The sequence below is a fragment of the Papaver somniferum genome, chromosome 3 (genome assembly GCF_003573695.1).
Source record: "Papaver somniferum cultivar HN1 chromosome 3, ASM357369v1, whole genome shotgun sequence".
In the NCBI taxonomy this organism is placed as follows: Eukaryota; Viridiplantae; Streptophyta; class Magnoliopsida; order Ranunculales; family Papaveraceae; genus Papaver; species Papaver somniferum.
The window spans coordinates 72,324,583-72,345,220 of record NC_039360.1 but is presented as its reverse complement, the minus strand read 5'-3'; the positions used below and the strand labels follow the sequence as shown (position 1 = coordinate 72,345,220).

At 36.1% G+C, this 20,638-nt stretch overlaps 1 protein-coding gene across 1 annotated transcript; it reads left to right on the top strand.

Moving 5' to 3' along the window:
• The first annotated feature begins 355 nt into the window (after window positions 1-355).
• Window positions 356-2,237, top strand: LOC113361354 (glutamate receptor 2.2-like). The gene is made up of 2 exons (XM_026604618.1): window positions 356-693; window positions 1,764-2,237. Exons 1-2 carry the CDS (start codon window positions 384-386, stop codon window positions 2,138-2,140), a joined length of 687 nt encoding a protein of 228 aa, XP_026460403.1. The 5' UTR covers window positions 356-383; the 3' UTR covers window positions 2,141-2,237.
• The last annotated feature ends 18,401 nt before the right edge of the window (window positions 2,238-20,638 follow it).

Below are 20,638 nucleotides of genomic sequence, written 5' to 3'. Positions count from 1 at the left end.
TCAGTACATTTGATTTAACTAGATAGTGAAACAATTTGCGCGTAAAAACATCTTAGTCAGTATTTAAATTTGATGTCAGTCAGTCTCACTAAATCGTACTTGACTAATCAACAGTCGGCTAGTCAAAGAAAGAAGAATTTTGGACATTAGTATTTCATGACCCAGTGGCCAAAAGAGACAAAATTTGGATTCTAGAACCAACAGAATTTGCATATCTCAATTGATATTTCAGAAGAAAATTCTTCATTTCTTTGGGCGGAATTGATCCACTAGTCAATACACAGCTCTGCCGCTGTTTCTATAAATGGATGGATAATTTACTACCACTCGACATTGAATATCATCAACTGTTAAGTTCAAGTGATTTTTTATACAAAAATCACATGAACTTTTTGATGATTGGAAGCATGAGAACCTCAATTCATAAATGCTGTCAACTTGGTACTCTTTTCTTAGTGTTCTTGTTTGTTTTCCATTATTTAGGAGGTCATGGGATAACTGTGATGGCCGCAGATGCAAAAGAAGTTGAGAAGTTTAAAGTTGGAGTGGTTCTTGATTTGGATGTAGCCGAGGTTAAGGTTTACGTGACTTCCATGAACATGGCTCTCCATGACTTCAATGCATCTCGTAAGAGAAAATTGGATTTCCATTTTCGGAATTCTAAGGAAAATATCCTAGATGCAGCTTCTGCTGGTACGACTACGAATACTCTCTCACTCTCTCTTTTTCATATTACAAGGAAAATGCTATCATTGTAGCAAAAGAATTTCCAATTTTTCTTGTTTTACTCTTTGAAAATTTTCTCTCTTATAATACCAGAAACACAATATTTTATAGACAAGCCTACTAGTTATGGTACAAGGAATTTCAACATTTTCACTCTTTTCCAGACAAACAAACATATTTTAGAGGAACAAAAAAAAATGCAGACAAGCATATTTTAGTGGGATAGCAAGAGTATATTTTCCAAAATTTAACCTTGCGGAGCTAGTTGCAGTAAGATAAAGGTAACCGTCAGAAACTTGGACATTATTACTTCAGAAAGAAAAAAACAAACAAACTTGGACATTAGTTCTAGCAAATTGCATAACTAAGGCCAACGCAATTTTGGATTTACCAACATTCCAAAGGCACCAAAATTTGGAATTTGTTTTCTTATTCTATAATGCCAAAACTTTCCACGTGATTATTCCTTGCGTCTGTCTTTCTATAATTATTCTCCACCTTTAGAAATTTGGGTGATTATTCTAAGAACAGGTGTAAATTTTATTTTTTCATGACGCATAGTATTTTAGACCCTCTTAGAAAATGATGCAGCATATGATCAACTAAAAACAAAAGGAACAGAAAATCCTCTTAGAAAATGGTGGGTCTTGTAAGAATGAGAGCACACTAGAAAAGCCGAGTTACATGAGGGAACTGTTTTACAGTTATCTTCATGGTCTTTAAGAATTTTTGTAGAAACTGAAGGACAGTTACCAGAAATAATATCATAACAGAAAATTGACTCCAGCGTGGGGTGAGGCCTACTGTCCTATTAAACATTGGATCAGGCGTTAGTTCCAAAAAAAATCCATCCATAGTGAATACCTTACATGCATTGTGCAAGTGGGTGCTTTTAATTGCTATTTGCTATTTCAGCAATGGGTTTGACCTTAGATTGTTAAGAACTTTAATGGGGGTACATAAAAATGTGCATGCTTATATAAATTTCCTATATCATGAATAATGATTCAATATATTCTATTGATTGCACTTGGCAGCTATAGATCTGATCAAACATGAAGAAGTGCAGGCTATCATTGGACCAACGACATCAGCACAAACTGTTTTCATGATGCACCTCGGAGACAGATCTCACGTTCCAGTTATTTCTTTCAGTGCAACAACTCCTTCTATTTCGCCATCTCAAAATCCCTACTTCATTCGCACAACACTAAACGATACGTCTCAAGTGAATGCTATTGCTGCCATTGTTGAAGCTTTTGGATGGAGAGAAGCTGTACCTCTTTACGCAGATACCGAATATGGGAAAGGTATTATTCCATATTTGGTAGATGCGCTTCAAGATATCAACACCAGAGTTCCTTATAGGAGTGTATTAGAGCTGGCAAACGGGCGGGTCGGGGCTGGCTTGTGACCAACCCGCGGGTTACGGGTTAAAACAAGCCTAAGCTTGCGGGTTGATATTCTTCACGGGTTGTCATTTTTTCAACCCGTGTCCGTAACGGGTAAAACCTGCGGGTTCACGGGTTAGCCCGTAAAATTAATATTAAAAATTAAAACTTAATTATAAGTATTAATTTATGACATAATTTCCAAATTAATCAAAGGGACTTGAGCCCAAAATCAATTACATCCATCTGATTAAGCTATTTGTGCAATTAACGAATTTAAGATCAGGAAAACAACTCATAGTTTATCATACAAATCGCAACAACTTGCTCAACACAGAACATCAAGGTTAGTAAAGATTATATGAAAAGGATGAAGTACTTTAAATTCCATTAGATATTATATCGTCAGAAACAACATATGGATCAAAATTCATACGAATCTTATTTAATGATTTAAAAAATCTTCGGATTTACGTGGGTGGAGCGGGTGGGCAAAAATACATATTTTACGTGGGTGGAGCGGGTGGGCAAAAATACATATTTTGACCCATGCGATATACGCGTATACCATGCACCAAGTCCCTTTCCTATTCGGATTTACTTTTTGGAGAATTTTTTCTTTAGGAATTTAATTCCAAAATTATTTTTTAAGAGTTTTATTTGTGGGAAATTCCTTTTACGAGTTTTACTTGTTTTTGAAGAAAACAAAAAAACCTAACTTGATTTGCAAGTATCTCATCCTATAAATATGACTCGAAATTCTGTTTTTAAAAAACACACAAGCAGCGACTATCTCTAGGTCTACTTTTCTTCTTCTTCTTATATTTTGTGCGGCGTTTTGCTTCCATCCCTGTTGCTGAGTTCAAGAGTGGGTGACTTACATTGTGGAAAACTAAAGAGGAGCTCCACTATATAATCATACACTTATGTATGAATTGTAAAACGTGGGTGGAGCGGGTGGGCAAAAATACATATTTTACGTGGGTGGAGCGGGTGGGAAAAAATACATATTTTGACCCATGCGATATACGCGTATACCATGCACCAAGTCCCTTTCCTATTCGGATTTACTTTTTGGAGAATTTTTTCTTTAGGAATTTAATTCCAAAATTATTTTTTAAGAGTTTTATTTGTGGGAAATTCCTTTTACGAGTTTTACTTGTTTTTGAAGAAAACAAAAAAACCTAACTTGATTTGCAAGTATCTCATCCTATAAATATGACTCGAAATTCTGTTTTTAAAAAACACACAAGCAGCGACTATCTCTAGGTCTACTTTTCTTCTTCTTCTTATATTTTGTGCGGCGTTTTGCTTCCATCCCTGTTGCTGAGTTCAAGAGTGGGTGACTTACATTGTGGAAAACTAAAGAGGAGCTCCACTATATAATCATACACTTATGTATGAATTGTAAAACGTGGGTGGAGCGGGTGGGCAAAAATACATATTTTACGTGGGTGGAGCGGGTGGGCAAAAATACATATTTTGACCCATGCGATATACGCGTATACCATGCACCAAGTCCCTTTCCTATTCGGATTTACTTTTTGGAGAATTTTTTCTTTAGGAATTTAATTCCAAAATTATTTTTTAAGAGTTTTATTTGTGGGAAATTCCTTTTACGAGTTTTACTTGTTTTTGAAGAAAACAAAAAAACCTAACTTGATTTGCAAGTATCTCATCCTATAAATATGACTCGAAATTTTGTTTTTAAAAAACACACAAGCAGCGACTATCTCTAGGTCTACTTTTCTTCTTCTTCTTATATTTTGTGCGGCGTTTTGCTTCCATCCCTGTTGCTGAGTTCAAGAGTGGGTGACTTACATTGTGGAAAACTAAAGAGGAGCTCCACTATATAATCATACACTTATGTATGAATTGTAAAACGTGGGTGGAGCGGGTGGGCAAAAATACATATTTTACGTGGGTGGAGCGGGTGGGCAAAAATACATATTTTGACCCATGCGATATACGCGTATACCATGCACCAAGTCCCTTTCCTATTCGGATTTACTTTTTGGAGAATTTTTTCTTTAGGAATTTAATTCCAAAATTATTTTTTAAGAGTTTTATTTGTGGGAAATTCCTTTTACGAGTTTTACTTGTTTTTGAAGAAAACAAAAAAACCTAACTTGATTTGCAAGTATCTCATCCTATAAATATGACTCGAAATTCTGTTTTTAAAAAACACACAAGCAGCGACTATCTCTAGTTCTACTTTTCTTCTTCTTCTTATATTTTGTGCGGCGTTTTGCTTCCATCCCTGTTGCTGAGTTCAAGAGTGGGTGACTTACATTGTGGAAAACTAAAGAGGAGCTCCACTATATAATCATACACTTATGTATGAATTGTAAAACGTGGGTGGAGCGGGTGGGCAAAAATACATATTTTACGTGGGTGGAGCGGGTGGGCAAAAATACATATTTTGACCCATGCGATATACGCGTATACCATGCACCAAGTCCCTTTCCTATTCGGATTTACTTTTTGGAGAATTTTTTCTTTAGTAATTTAATTCCAAAATTATTTTTTAAGAGTTTTATTTGTGGGAAATTCCTTTTACGAGTTTTACTTGTTTTTGAAGAAAACAAAAAAACCTAACTTGATTTGCAAGTATCTCATCCTATAAATATGACTCGAAATTCTGTTTTTAAAAAACACACAAGCAGCGACTATCTCTAGGTCTACTTTTCTTCTTCTTCTTATATTTTGTGCGGCGTTTTGCTTCCATCCCTGTTGCTGAGTTCAAGAGTTGGTGACTTACATTGTGGAAAACTAAAGAGGAGCTCCACTATATAATCATACACTTATGTATGAATTGTAAAACGTGGGTGGAGCGGGTGGGCAAAAATACATATTTTACGTGGGTGGAGCGGGTGGGCAAAAATACATATTTTGACCCATGCGATATACGCGTATACCATGCACCAAGTCCCTTTCCTATTCGGATTTACTTTTTGGAGAATTTTTTCTTTAGGAATTTAATTCCAAAATTATTTTTTAAGAGTTTTATTTGTGGGAAATTCCTTTTACGAGTTTTACTTGTTTTTGAAGAAAACAAAAAAAACCTAACTTGATTTGCAAGTATCTCTTCCTATAAATATGACTCGAAATTCTGTTTTTAAAAAACACACAAGCAGCGACTATCTCTAGGTCTACTTTTCTTCTTCTTCTTATATTTTGTGCGGCGTTTTGCTTCCATCCCTGTTGCTGAGTTCAAGAGTGGGTAACTTGCGTTGTGCTAACTCAAGTTATATCGGGCAGTCTTATCCTGGACACATCTTCGCACGTTGGGTTTTAGCATTACTTCAGAGTATACCCGCGAACTAATGTGTTAAGGACAGTTTGTTGAACCTGTGATTCTGCCCTCATCAATTTGTTCGTGGTAGAGTTGTTTGATACTGTTCTTTATATTATTGTTTGATACATCTGACGTTTCTTCAATTGTTGCAAGATTCCAACAATCTTAACACATTATTATTCCTTGTAACAATGGGAAAGAACGATGTTGAAAGACCACAGAAGTTTAACGGAAAGGATTTCAAGAGATGGCAATCCAAGATGCTATTTTATCTAAGCCATCATGAACTGGATTATGTACTTGTTCCACATGCTGAATTGATGAATGCTGAAGGTTTAACTGAGGAGGCGATCGAGTATAACAAGAGGTGTAATTTTCTGGCGAAAAATCATATCATGAATGGTTTGGAAGATGCGATGTATGATTTTTACAATGCTAAAGAAAATTTCAGTGCTTATGATTTGTGGACTGCGTTAGAAGCAAAGTATCAAGCGGAGACTGCAGGGAGCAAGAAATTTCTGGTGGCGAAGTTTATGGACTTCAAGATGACGAATGATAAACCTGTTGTTGATCAATTAGTGAAATGGATTCCATTCGAGAAAACGGTACTTTTGAACTTGTAGATTTACCTCCAGGGTCTAAGGCCATAGGTTGTAAATGGATTTTCAAGAGAAAACGTAATATAAATGGAAATATTGAAAAATACAAGGCTAGGTTGGTAGCGAAAGGCTATAAACAGATAGAAGGTATAGACTTCTTTGATACATATTCACCAGTAAGTATAATTATCTCCATTAGGATGTTAATTGCTATAGCTTCTGTCCATAACCTACAGATACATCAAATGGATGTAAAGACAGCGTTTTTGAATGGTGAATTAGATGAAGAAATTTATATGGAACAACCCGAAGGATTTGTAGTTAAAGGTTGTGAGAAGAAGGTTTGTAAACTGAAGAAATCTTTGTATGGATTGAAACAAGCACCTAAACAGTGGCATGAGAAATTTGATCATGTGATGATTTCTAGTGGTTTTAGAATTAATGAATCTGATAAGTGTGTTTATACTAAACTTGTCAAGGATGCCTGTGTGATTGTATGCTTGTATGTTGATGATATGCTTATACTAGGTACAAACATGGATGTTATTAATACCACTAAGAAAATGTTGAATGAGAACTTTGACATGAAAGACTTAGGCCCCGCTGATGTCATATTAGGGATGAAGATTAGAAAAACTTCTAATGGCTATAGTCTGAGTCAGTCTCATTATGTTGAATCCATACTTAAGAAATATAATCAGTTTGACTGTAAACCTGTTTGCACTCCATATGATTCTTCTTGCAAACTCATGAAGAATAAGGGTGTAGGTGTTAACCAACTTGAATACTCAAGATTCATAGGAAGTCTGATGTATTTGATGAATTGTACGAGACCATACATTGCTTATGCTGTGAGTAGGTTAAGCAGGTATACTTGTAATCCAGGGCAGAAACATTGGGATGCACTTAATAGAGTGCTAAAGTACTTGAAGTACACAATGACCTTTTGTTTGAATTACGAAGGGTATCCGGCCGTCCTTGAGGGATTTTGCGATGCGAACTGGATAGCAGACTCAGAGGAGTCTAAGTCTACGAGTGGATATGTATTCACTCTAGCAGGTGCGTCTGTATCTTGGAAGAGTTCCAAACAGACATGTATAGCTCGCTCAACTATGGAGTCGGAGTTTATTGCGTTAGATAAAGCAGGAGAGGAGGCCGAATGGCTAAGAAACTTTTTAGAAGATATTCCTCTCTGGCATAGGCCTGTGCCAGCTATATCTATACATTGTGACAGCAAATCTGCAATAGGTAGAGCTAAAAATAGCTTCTACAATGGAAAATCTATACATATGCGTAGAAGACATGATTCTTTGAAATTACTAATCTCAACAGGCGTTATTTCCATAGATTGGACAAGGTCCAAGGAGAATATCGCGGACCCTTTGACGAAAGGCTTGTCCAAGGAGATAGTTAGTAAAGCATCGAAGGGGATGGGGCTTAGGCTCAAATAATTAAACTTTCCATGAAGGATACTCAACCTTGCTGACTGGAGATTCCAAGATCAAGGTTTCGAATGAGACAACTAATTTGTGGTAGTTAAAGGTAAACACTATCAGATAATTTTATTATCTGTCCCTTCCCTATGGTGTTGATGTGATAGTATGACTGCATGTGGAGGATGATTTTTAATTAAGTCTTAATGAGTTCTATAGTTTCAATTTAAGATTGAAGTGGGGGTGTAGCAGTAAACACTCTTGATGGAACTCACCTATCTGAATGAGGAAGTGGGTCGCTTCCTATGAGAATGGATCCAATTCTTTAGAGCATTCTGAGAAACAGGATATGTCCAGGGACAAAATGGACAAAACGGCACGAACTTAGCAACACTTGGAGGATATCATGCGTGGATATTATTTGAACTACACCAAACGCTAGCAGTTCAAGACATCGCGTTCACTGTTTAGCTAGTAGTTCCGGTAACTTCTCACTAAGCAAGGTTCAAGACCTCATGGACACCTTTGCCTAAATGGTATTTTCCTTACTCTGATTTTTTCGTTTTCCGACATTTCATTCATGTGGGGGATTGTTGGAGAAAATGAGTTTTAATTAAAAAGATTTTATGGTCTTGGTATGGTTTGATCTAATGACCTAAGGGTCTAAGGATACTCACTCATTTTTGGGTGAATGAAGTGGAACCTTTAGTCCCACATTGTGGAAAACTAAAGAGGAGCTCCACTATATAATCATACACTTATGTATGAATTGTAAAACGTGGGTGGAGCGGGTGGGCAAAAATACATATTTTGACCCATGCGATATACGCGTATACCATGCACCAAGTCCCTTTCCTATTCGGATTTACTTTTTGGAGAATTTTTTCTTTAGGAATTTAATTCCAAAATTATTTTTTAAGAGTTTTATTTGTGGGAAATTCCTTTTACGAGTTTTACTTGTTTTTGAAGAAAAAAAAAAAAAAACCTAACTTGATTTGCAAGTATCTCTTCCTATAAATATGACTCGAAATTCTGTTTTTAAAAAACACACAAGCAGCGACTATCTCTAGGTCTACTTTTCTTCTTCTTCTTATATTTTGTGCGGCGTTTTGCTTCCATCCCTGTTGCTGAGTTCAAGAGTGGGTAACTTGCGTTGTGCTAACTCAAGTTATATCGGGCAGTCTTATCCTGGACACATCTTCGCACGTTGGGGTTTAGCATTACTTCAGAGTATACCCGCGAACTAATGTGTTAAGGACAGCTTGTTGAACCTGTGATTCTGCCCTCATCAATTTGTTCGTGGTAGAGTTGTACTTGTTTTGGCCCATGCGATATACGCGTATACCATGCACCAAGTCCCTTTCCTATTCGGATTTACTTTTTGGAGAATTTTTTCTTTAGGAATTTAATTCCAAAATTATTTTTTAAGAGTTTTATTTGTGGGAAATTCCTTTTACGAGTTTTACTTGTTTTTGAAGAAAACAAAAAAAAACCTAACTTGATTTGCAAGTATCTCATCCTATAAATATGACTCGAAATTCTGTTTTTAAAAAACACACAAGCAGCGACTATCTCTAGGTCTACTTTTCTTCTTCTTCTTATATTTTGTGCGGCGTTTTGCTTCCCTCCCTGTTGCTGAGTTCAAGAGTGGGTAACTTGCGTTGTGCTAACTCAAGTTATATCGGGCAGTCTTATCCTGGACACATCTTCGCACGTTGGGGTTTAGCATTACTTCAGAGTATACCCGCGAACTAATGTGTTAAGGACAGCTTGTTGAACCTGTGATTCTGCCCTCATCAATTTGTTCGTGGTAGAGTTGTACTTGTTTTGACCCATGCGATATACGCGTATACCATGCACCAAGTCCCTTTCCTATTCGGATTTACTTTTTGGAGAATTTTTTCTTTAGGAATTTAATTCCAAAATTATTTTTTAAGAGTTTTATTTGTGGGAAATTCCTTTTACGAGTTTTACTTGTTTTTGAAGAAAACAAAAAAAAACCTAACTTGATTTGCAAGTATCTCATCCTATAAATATGACTCGAAATTCTGTTTTTAAAAAACACACAAGCAGCGACTATCTCTAGGTATACTTTTCTTCTTCTTCTTATATTTTGTGCGGCGTTTTGCTTCCATCCCTGTTGCTGAGTTCAAGAGTGGGTAACTTGCGTTGTGCTAACTCAAGTTATATCGGGCAGTCTTATCCTGGACACATCTTCGCACGTTGGGGTTTAGCATTACTTCAGAGTATACCCGCGAACTAATGTGTTAAGGACAGCTTGTTGAACCTGTGATTCTGCCCTCATCAATTTGTTCGTGGTAGAGTTGTACTTGTTTTGACCCATGCGATATACGCGTATACCATGCACCAAGTCCCTTTCCTATTCGGATTTACTTTTTGGAGAATTTTTTCTTTAGGAATTTAATTCCAAAATTATTTTTTAAGAGTTTTATTTGTGGGAAATTCCTTTTACGAGTTTTACTTGTTTTTGAAGAAAACAAAAAAAAAACCTAACTTGATTTGCAAGTATCTCATCCTATAAATATGACTCGAAATTATGTTTTTAAAAAACACACAAGCAGCGACTATCTCTAGGTCTACTTTTCTTCTTCTTCTTATATTTTGTGCGGCGTTTTGCTTCCATCCCTGTTGCTGAGTTCAAGAGTGGGTAACTTGCGTTGTGCTAACTCAAGTTATATCGGGCAGTCTTATCCTGGACACATCTTCGCACGTTGGGGTTTAGCATTACTTCAGAGTATACCCGCGAACTAATGTGTTAAGGACAGCTTGTTGAACCTGTGATTCTGCCCTCATCAATTTGTTCGTGGTAGAGTTGTACTTGTTTTGACCCATGCGATATACGCGTATACCATGCACCAAGTCCCTTTCCTATTCGGATTTACTTTTTGGAGAATTTTTTCTTTAGGAATTTAATTCCAAAATTATTTTTTAAGAGTTTTATTTGTTGGAAATTCCTTTTACGAGTTTTACTTGTTTTTGAAGAAAACAAAAAAAAACCTAACTTGATTTGCAAGTATCTCATCCTATAAATATGACTCGAAATTCTGTTTTTAAAAAACACACAAGCAGCGACTATCTCTAGGTCTACTTTTCTTCTTCTTCTTATATTTTGTGCGGCGTTTTGCTTCCATCCCTGTTGCTGAGTTCAAGAGTGGGTAACTTGCGTTGTGCTAACTCAAGTTATATCGGGCAGTCTTATCCTGGACACATCTTCGCACGTTGGGGTTTAGCATTACTTCAGAGTATACCCGCGAACTAATGTGTTAAGGACAGCTTGTTGAACCTGTGATTCTGCCCTCATCAATTTGTTCGTGGTAGAGTTGTACTTGTTTTGACCCATGTGATATACGCGTATACCATGCACCAAGTCCCTTTCCTATTCGGATTTACTTTTTGGAGAATTTTTTCTTTAGGAATTTAATTCCAAAATTATTTTTTAAGAGTTTTATTTGTGGGAAATTCCTTTTACGAGTTTTACTTGTTTTTGATGAAAACAAAAAAACCTAACTTGATTTGCAAGTATCTCATCCTATAAATATGACTCGAAATTCTGTTTTTAAAAAACACACAAGCAGCGACTATCTCTAGGTCTACTTTTCTTCTTCTTCTTATATTTTGTGCGGCGTTTTGCTTCCATCCCTGTTGCTGAGTTCAAGAGTGGGTAACTTGCGTTGTGCTAACTCAAGTTATACGCGTATACCATGCATATTTTGACCCATGCGCTATACGCGTATACCATGCACCAAGTCCCTTTCCTATTCGGATTTACTTTTTGGAGAATTTTTTCTTTAGGAATTTAATTCCAAAATTATTTTTTAAGAGTTTTATTTGTGGGAAATTCCTTTTACGAGTTTTACTTGTTTTTGAAGAAAACAAAAAAACCTAACTTGATTTGCAAGTATCTCATCCTATAAATATGACTCGAAATTCTGTTTTTAAAAAACACACAAGCAGCGACTATCTCTAGGTCTACTTTTCTTCTTCTTCTTATATTTTGTGCGGTGTTTTGCTTCCATCCCTGTTGCTGAGTTCAAGAGTGGGTAACTTGCGTTGTGCTAACTCAAGTTATACGCGTATACCATGCATATTTTGACCCATGCGATATACGCGTATACCATGCACCAAGTCCCTTTCCTATTCGGATTTACTTTTTGGAGAATTTTTTCTTTAGGAATTTAATTCCAAAATTATTTTTTAAGAGTTTTATTTGTGGGAAATTCCTTTTACGAGTTTTACTTGTTTTTGAAGAAAACAAAAAAACCTAACTTGATTTGCAAGTATCTCATCCTATAAATATGACTCGAAATTCTGTTTTTAAAAAACACACAAGCAGCGTCTATCTCTAGGTCTACTTTTCTTCTTCTTCTTATATTTTGTGCGGCGTTTTGCTTCCATCCCTGTTGCTGAGTTCAAGAGTGGGTGACTTACATTGTGGAAAACTAAAGAGGAGCTCCACTATATAATCATACACTTATGTATGAATTGTAAAACGTGGGTGGAGCGGGTGGGCAAAAATACATATTTTACGTGGGTGGAGCGGGTGGGCAAAAATACATATTTTGACCCATGCGATATACGCGTATACCATGCACCAAGTCCCTTTCCTATTCGGCTTTACTTTTTGGAGAATTTTTTCTTTAGGAATTTAATTCCAAAATTATTTTTTAAGAGTTTTATTTGTGGGAAATTCCTTTTACGAGTTTTACTTGTTTTTGAAGAAAACAAAAAAACCTAACTTGATTTGCAAGTATCTCATCCTATAAATATGACTCGAAATTCTGTTTTTAAAAAAACATACAAGCAGCGACTATCTCTAGGTCTACTTTTCTTCTTCTTCTTATATTTTGTGCGGCGTTTTGCTTCCATCCCTGTTGCTGAGTTCAAGAGTGGGTAACTTGCGTTGTGCTAACTCAAGTTATATCGGGCAGTCTTATCCTGTACACATCTTCGCACGTTGGGGTTTAGCATTACTTCAGAGTATACCCGCGAACTAATGTGTTAAGGACAGCTTGTTGAACCTGTGATTCTGCCCTCATCAATTTGTTCGTGGTAGAGTTGTACTTGTTTTGACCCATGCGATATACGCGTATACCATGCACCAAGTCCCTTTCCTATTCGGATTTACTTTTTGGAGAATTTTTTCTTTAGGAATTTAATTCCAAAATTATTTTTTAAGAGTTTTATTTGTGGGAAATTCCTTTTACGAGTTTTACTTGTTTTTGAAGAAAACAAAAAAAACTAACTTGATTTGCAAGTATCTCATCCTATAAATATGACTCGAAATTCTGTTTTTAAAAAACACACAAGCAGCGACTATCTCTAGGTCTACTTTTCTTCTTCTTCTTATATTTTGTGCGGCGTTTTGCTTCCCTCCCTGTTGCTGAGTTCAAGAGTGGGTAACTTGCGTTGTGCTAACTCAAGTTATACGCGTATACCATGCATATTTTGACCCATGCGATATACGCGTATACCATGCACCAAGTCCCTTTCCTATTCGGATTTACTTTTTGGAGAATTTTTTCTTTAGGAATTTAATTCCAAAATTATTTTTTAAGAGTTTTATTTGTGGGAAATTCCTTTTACGAGTTTTACTTGTTTTTGAAGAAAACAAAAAAACCTAACTTGATTTGCAAGTATCTCATCCTATAAATATGACTCGAAATTCTGTTTTTAAAAAACACACAAGCAGCGACTATCTCTAGGTCTACTTTTCTTCTTCTTCTTATATTTTGTGCGGCGTTTTGCTTCCATCCCTGTTGCTGAGTTCAAGAGTGGGTAACTTGCGTTGTGCTAACTCAAGTTATACGCGTATACCATGCATATTTTGACCCATGCGATATACGCGTATACCATGCACCAAGGCCCTTTCCTATTCGGATTTACTTTTTGGAGAATTTTTTCTTTAGGAATTTAATTCCAAAATTATTTTTTAAGAGTTTTATTTGTGGGAAATTCCTTTTACGAGTTTTACTTGTTTTTGAAGAAAACAAAAAAACCTAACTTGATTTGCAAGTATCTCATCCTATAAATATGACTCGACATTCTGTTTTTAAAAAACACACAAGCAGCGACTATCTCTAGGTCTACTTTTCTTCTTCTTCTTATATTTTGTGCGGCGTTTTGCTTCCATCCCTGTTGCTGAGTTCAAGAGTGGGTAACTTGCGTTGTGCTAACTCAAGTTATATAGTGGAGCTGTCCTTAACACATTAGTTCGCGGGTATACTCTGAAGTAATGCTAAACCCCATCTTCGCACGTGGGTGGAGCGGGTGGGCAAAAATACATATTTTGACCCATGCGATATACGCGTATACAAAAATACATATTTTGACTCATGCGATATACGTGTATACCATGCACCAAGTCCCTTTCCTATTCGGATTTACTTTTTGGAGAATTTTTTCTTTAGGAATTTAATTCCAAAATTATTTTTTAAGAGTTTTATTTGTGGGAAATTCCTTTTACGAGTTTTACTTGTTTTTGAAGAAAACAAAAAAAACCTAACTTGATTTGCAAGTATCTCATCCTATAAATATGACTCGAAATTCTGTTTTTAAAAAAACACACAAGCAGCGACTATCTCTAGGTCTACTTTTCTTCTTCTTCTTATATTTTGTGCGGCATTTTGCTTCCATCCCTGTTGCTGAGTTCAAGAGTGGGTAACTTGCGTTGTGCTAACTCAAGTTATATCGGGCAGTCTTATCCTGGACACATCTTCGCACGTTGGGGTTTAGCATTACTCCAGAGTATACCCGCGAACTAATGTGTTAAGGACAGCTTGTTGAACCTGTGATTCTGCCCTCATCAATTTGTTCGTGGTAGAGTTGTTTGATACTGTTCTTTATATTATTGTTTGATACATCTGACGTTTCTTCAAAAAAAACCTATTTTGACCCATGCGATATACGCGTATACCATGCACCAAGTCCCTTTCCTATTCGGATTTACTTTTTGGAGAATTTTTTCTTTAGGAATTTAATTCCAAAATTATTTTTTAAGAGTTTTATTTGTTGGAAATTCCTTTTACGAGTTTTACTTGTTTTTGAAGAAAACAAAAAAAACCTAACTTGATTTGCAAGTATCTCATCCTATAAATATGACTCGAAATTCTGTTTTTAAAAAAACACACAAGCAGCGACTATCTCTAGGTCTACTTTTCTTCTTCTTCTTATATTTTGTGCGGCGTTTTGCTTCCATCCCTGTTGCTGAGTTCAAGAGTGGGTAACTTGCGTTGTGCTAACTCAAGTTATATCGGGCAGTCTTATCCTGGACACATCTTCGCACGTTGGGGTTTAGCATTACTTCAGAGTATACCCGCGAACTAATTTGTTAAGGACAGCTTGTTGAACCTGTGATTCTGCCCTCATCAATTTGTTCGTGGTAGAGTTGTACTTGTTTTGACCCATGCGATATACGCGTATACCATGCACCAAGTCCCTTTCCTATTCGGATTTACTTTTTGGAGAATTTTTTCTTTAGGAATTTAATTCCAAAATTATTTTTTAAGAGTTTTATTTGTGGGAAATTCCTTTTACGAGTTTTACTTGTTTTTGAAAAAAACAAAAAAAAACCTAACTTGATTTGCAAGTATCTCATCCTATAAATATGACTCGAAATTCTGTTTTTAAAAAACACACAAGCAGCGACTATCTCTAGGTCTACTTTTCTTCTTCTTCTTATATTTTGTGCGGCGTTTTGCTTCCATCCCTGTTGCTGAGTTCAAGCGTGGGTAACTTGCGTTGTGCTAACTCAAGTTATATCGGGCAGTCTTATCCTGGACACATCTTCGCACGTTGGGGTTTAGCATTACTTCAGAGTATACCCGCGAACTAATGTGTTAAGGACAGCTTGTTGAACCTGTGATTCTGCCCTTATCAATTTGTTCGTGGTAGAGTTGTACTTGTTTTGACCCATGCGATATACGCGTATACCATGCACCAAGTCCCTTTCCTATTCGGATTTACTTTTTGGAGAATTTTTTCTTTAGGAATTTAATTCCAAAATTATTTTTTAAGAGTTTTATTTGTGGGAAATTCCTTTTACGAGTTTTACTTGTTTTTGAAGAAAACAAAAAAAAACCTAACTTGATTTGCAAGTATCTCATCCTATAAATATGACTCGAAATTCTGTTTTTAAAAAACACACAAGCAGCGACTATCTCTAGGTCTACTTTTCTTCTTCTTCTTATATTTTGTGCGGCGTTTTGCTTCCATCCCTGTTGCTGAGTTCAAGAGTGTGTAACTTGCGTTGTGCTAACTCAAGTTATATCGGGCAGTCTTATCCTGGACACATCTTCGCACGTTGGGGTTTAGCATTACTTCAGAGTATACCCGCGAACTAATGTGTTAAGGACAGCTTGTTGAACCTGTGATTCTGCCTCATCAATTTGTTCGTGGTAGAGTTGTTTGATACTGTTCTTTATATTTATTGTTTGATACATCTGACGTTTCTTCAATTGTTGCAAGATTCCAACATATGATGGGAAAGATGTAGTCGTGCAAAATTTACAGCAGATTTGCTTGCGTAAAGTTTCTAATGAAGTTGGGAAACCATGGATTTGGTGGGAGTATGTTACTGATTTTGCAATTTGCTGTCCAATGAAAGAACAAAATACACCAAGGAATGTGCAGATCAAGTTATCCAGTCATTGGGACGAAACCGTAGGTTTTAATTATATCAATTTTCAAATTAACCCTCGGTTTTGTTTATAACATTTTTTTACGCGGAGAGCAGAACCCCATTGGGGTCAATAAAGAGGAGCTCCACTATATAATCATACACTTATGTATGAATTGTAAAACGTGGGTGGAGCGGGTGGGCAAAAATACATATTTTGACCCATGCGATATACGCCTATACCATGCACCAAGTCCCTTTCCTACACGGATTTATTTTTGGGAGAATTTTTTCTTTAGGAATTTAATTCCAAAATTATTTTTTAAGATTTTTATTTGTGGGAAATTCCTTTTACGAGTTTTACTTGTTTTTGAAGAAAACAAAAAACCTAACTTGATTTGCAAGTATCTCATCCTATAAATATGACTCGAAATTCTGTTTTAAAAACACACAAGCAGCGACTATCTTTAGGTCTACTTTTCTTCTTCTTCTTATATTTTGTGCGGCGTTTTGCTTCCATCCCTGTTGCTGAGTTCAAGAGTGGGTAACTCGCGTTGTGCTAACTCAAGTTATATCGGGCAGTCTTATCCTGGACACATCTTCGCACGTTGGGGTTTGGCATTACTTCAGAGTATACCCGCGAACTAATACATATTTTGACCCATGCGATATACGCGTATACCATGCACCAAGTCCCTTTCCTATTCGGATTTACTTTTTGGAGAATTTTTTCTTTAGGAATTTAATTCCAAAATTATTTTTTAAGAGTTTTATTTGTGGGAAATTCCTTTTACTAGTTTTACTTGTTTTTGAAGAAAACAAAAAACCTAACTTGATTTGCAAGTATCTCATCCTATAAATATGACTCGAAATTCTGTTTTAAAAACACACAAGCAGCGACTATCTCTAGGTCTACTTTTCTTCTTCTTCTTATATTTTGTGTGGCGTTTTGCTTCCATCCCTGTTGCTGAGTTCAAGAGTGGGTAACTTGCGTTGTGCTAACTCAAGTTATATCGGGCAGTCTTATCCTGGACACATCTTCGCACGTTGGGGTTTAGCATTACTTCAGAGTATACCCGCGAACTAATGTGTTAAGGACAGCTTGTTGAACCTGTGATTCTGCCCTCATCAATTTGTTCGTGGTAGAGTTGTACTTGTTTTGACCCATGCGATATATGCGTATACCATGCACCAAGTCCCTTTCCTATTCGGATTTACTTTTTGGAGAATTTTTTCTTTAGGAATTTAATTCCAAAATTATTTTTTAAGAGTTTTATTTGTGGGAAATTCCTTTTACGAGTTTTACTTGTTTTTGAAGAAAACAAAAAAAAAAACCTAACTTGATTTGCAAGTATCTCATCCTATAAATATGACTCGAAATTCTGTTTTTAAAAAACACACAAGCAGCGACTATCTCTAGGTCTACTTTTCTTCTTCTTCTTATATTTTGTGCGGCGTTTTGCTTCCATCCCAGTTGCTGAGTTCAAGAGTGGGTAACTTGCGTTGTGCTAACTCAAGTTATATCGGGCAGTCTTATCCTGGGAAAAAATACATATTTTGACCCATGCGATATACGCGTATACCATGCCCCAAGTCCCTTTCCTACACGGATTTATTTTTGGGAGAATTTTTTCTTTAGGAATTTAATTCCAAAATTATTTTTTAAGAGTTTTATTTGTGGGAAATTCCTTTTACGAGTTTTACTTGTTTTTGAAGAAAACAAAAAACCTAACTTGATTTGCAAGTATCTCATCCTATAAATATGACTCGAAATTCTGTTTTAAAAACATACAAGCAGCGACTATCTCTAGGTCTACTTTTCTTCTTCTTTTTATATTTTGTGCGGCGTTTTGCTTCCATCCCTGTTGCTGAGTTCAAGAGTGGGTAACTTGCGTTGTGCTAACTCAAGTTATATCGGGCAGTCTTATCCTGGGCAAAAATACATATTTTGACCCATGCAATATACGCGTATACCATGCCCCAAGTCCCTTTCCTACACGGATTTATTTTTGGGAGAATTTTTTCTTTAGGAATTTAATTCCAAAATTATTTTTTAAGAGTTTTATTTGTGGGAAATTCCTTTTACGAGTTTTACTTGTTTTTGAAGAAAACAAAAAACATAACTTGATTTGCAAGTATCTCATCCTATAAATATGACTCGAAATTCTGTTTTAAAAACATACAAGCAGCGACTATCTCTAGGTCTACTTTTCTTCTTCTTCTTATATTTTGTGCGGCGTTTTGCTTCCATCCCTGTTGCTGAGTTCAAGAGTGGGTAACTTGAATTGTGCTAACTCAAGTTATATCGGGCAGTCTTATCCTGGGCAAAAATACATATTTTGACCCATGCGATATACGCGTATACCATGCCCCAAGTCCCTTTCCTACACGGATTTATTTTTGGGAGAATTTTTTCTTTAGGAATTTAATTCCAAAATTATTTTTGAAGAGTTTTATTTGTGGGAAATTCCTTTTACGAGTTTTACTTGTTTTTGAAGAAAACAAAAAACCTAACTTGATTTGCAAGTATCTCATCTTATAAATATGACTCGAAATTCTGTTTTAAAAACATACAAGCAGCGACTATCTCTAGGTCTACTTTTCTTCTTCTTCTTATATTTTGTGCGGCGTTTTGCTTCCATCCCTGTTGCTGAGTTCAAGAGTGGGTAACTTGCGTTGTGCTAACTCAAGTTATATCGGGCAGTCTTATCCTGGGCAAAATTACATATTTTGACCCATGCGATATACGCGTATACCATGCCCCAAGTCCCTTTCATACACGGATTTATTTTTGGGAGAATTTTTTCTTTAGGAATTTAATTCCAAAATTATTTTTTAAGAGTTTTATTTGTGGGAAATTCCTTTTACGAGTTTTACTTGTTTTTGAAGAAAACAAAAAACCTAACTTGATTTGCAAGTATCTCATCCTATAAATATGACTCGAAATTCTGTTTTAAAAACATACAAGCATCGACTATCTCTAGGTCTACTTTTCTTCTTCTTCTTATATTTTGTGCGGCGTTTTGCTTCCATCCCTGTTGCTGAGTTCAAGGGTGGGTAACTTGCGTTGTGCTAACTCAAGTTATATCGGGCAGTCTTATCCTGGACACATCTTCGCACGTTGGGGTTTAGCATTACTTCAGAGTATACCCGCGAACTAATGTGTTAAGGACAGCTTGTTGAACCTGTGATTCTGCCCTCATCAATTTGTTCGTGGTAGAGTTGTACTTGTTTTGACCCATGCGATATACGCGTATACCATGCACCAAGTCCCTTTCCTATTCGGATTTACTTTTTGGAGAATTTTTTCTTTAGGAATTTAATTCCAAAATTATTTTTTAAGAGTTTTATTTGTGGGAAATTCCTTTTACGAGTTTTACTTGTTTTTGAAGAAAACAAAAAAAAACCTAACTTGATTTGCAAGTATCTCTTCCTATAAATATGACTCGAAATTCTGTTTTTAAAAAACACACAAGCAGCGACTATCTCTAGGTCTACTTTTCTTCTTCTTCTTATATTTTGTGCGGCGTTTTGCTTCCATCCCTGTTGCTGAGTTCAAGAGTGGGTAACTTGCGTTGTGCTAACTCAAGTTATATCGGGCAGTCTTATCCTGGACACATCGTCGCACGTTGGGGTTTAGCATTACTTCAGAGTATACCCGCGAACTAATGTGTTAAGGACAGCTTGTTGAACCTGTGATTCTGCCCTCATCAATTTGTTCGTGGTAGAGTTGTACTTGTTTTGACCCATGCGATATACGCGTATACCATGCACCAAGTCCCTTTCCTATTCGGATTTACTTCTTGGAGAATTTTTTCTTTAGGAATTTAATTCCAAAATTATTTTTTAAGAGTTTTATTTGTGGGAAATTCCTTTTACGAGTTTTACTTGTTTTTGAAGAAAACAAAAAAAAACCTAACTTGATTTGCAAGTATCTCATCCTATAAATATGACTCGAAATTCTGTTTTTAAAAAACACAAAAGCAGCGACTATCTCTAGGTCTACTTTTCTTCTTCTTCTTATATTTTGTGCGGCGTTTTGCTTCCATCCCTGTTGCTGAGTTCAAGAGTGGGTAACTTGCGTTGTGCTAACTCAAGTTATATCGGGCAGTCTTATCCTGGACACATCTTCGCACGTTGTGGTTTAGCATTACTTCAGAGTATACCCGCGAACTAATGTGTTAAGGACAGCTTGTTGAACCTGTGATTCTGCCCTCATCAATTTGTTCGTGGTAGAGTTGTTTGATACTGTTCTTTATATTATTGTAAAACGTGGGTGGAGCGGGTGGGCAAAAAGGAGCTCCACTATATAATCATACACTTATGTATGAATTGTAAAACGTGGGTGGAGCGGGTGGGCAAAAATACATATTTTGACCCATGCGATATACGCGTATACCATGCACCAAGTCCCTTTCCTATTCGGATTTACTTTTTGGAGAATTTTTTCTTTAGGAATTTAATTCCAAATTTATTTTTTAAGAGTTTTATTTGTGGGAAATTCCTTTTACGAGTTTTACTTGTTTTTGAAGAAAACAAAAAAAACCTAACTTGAT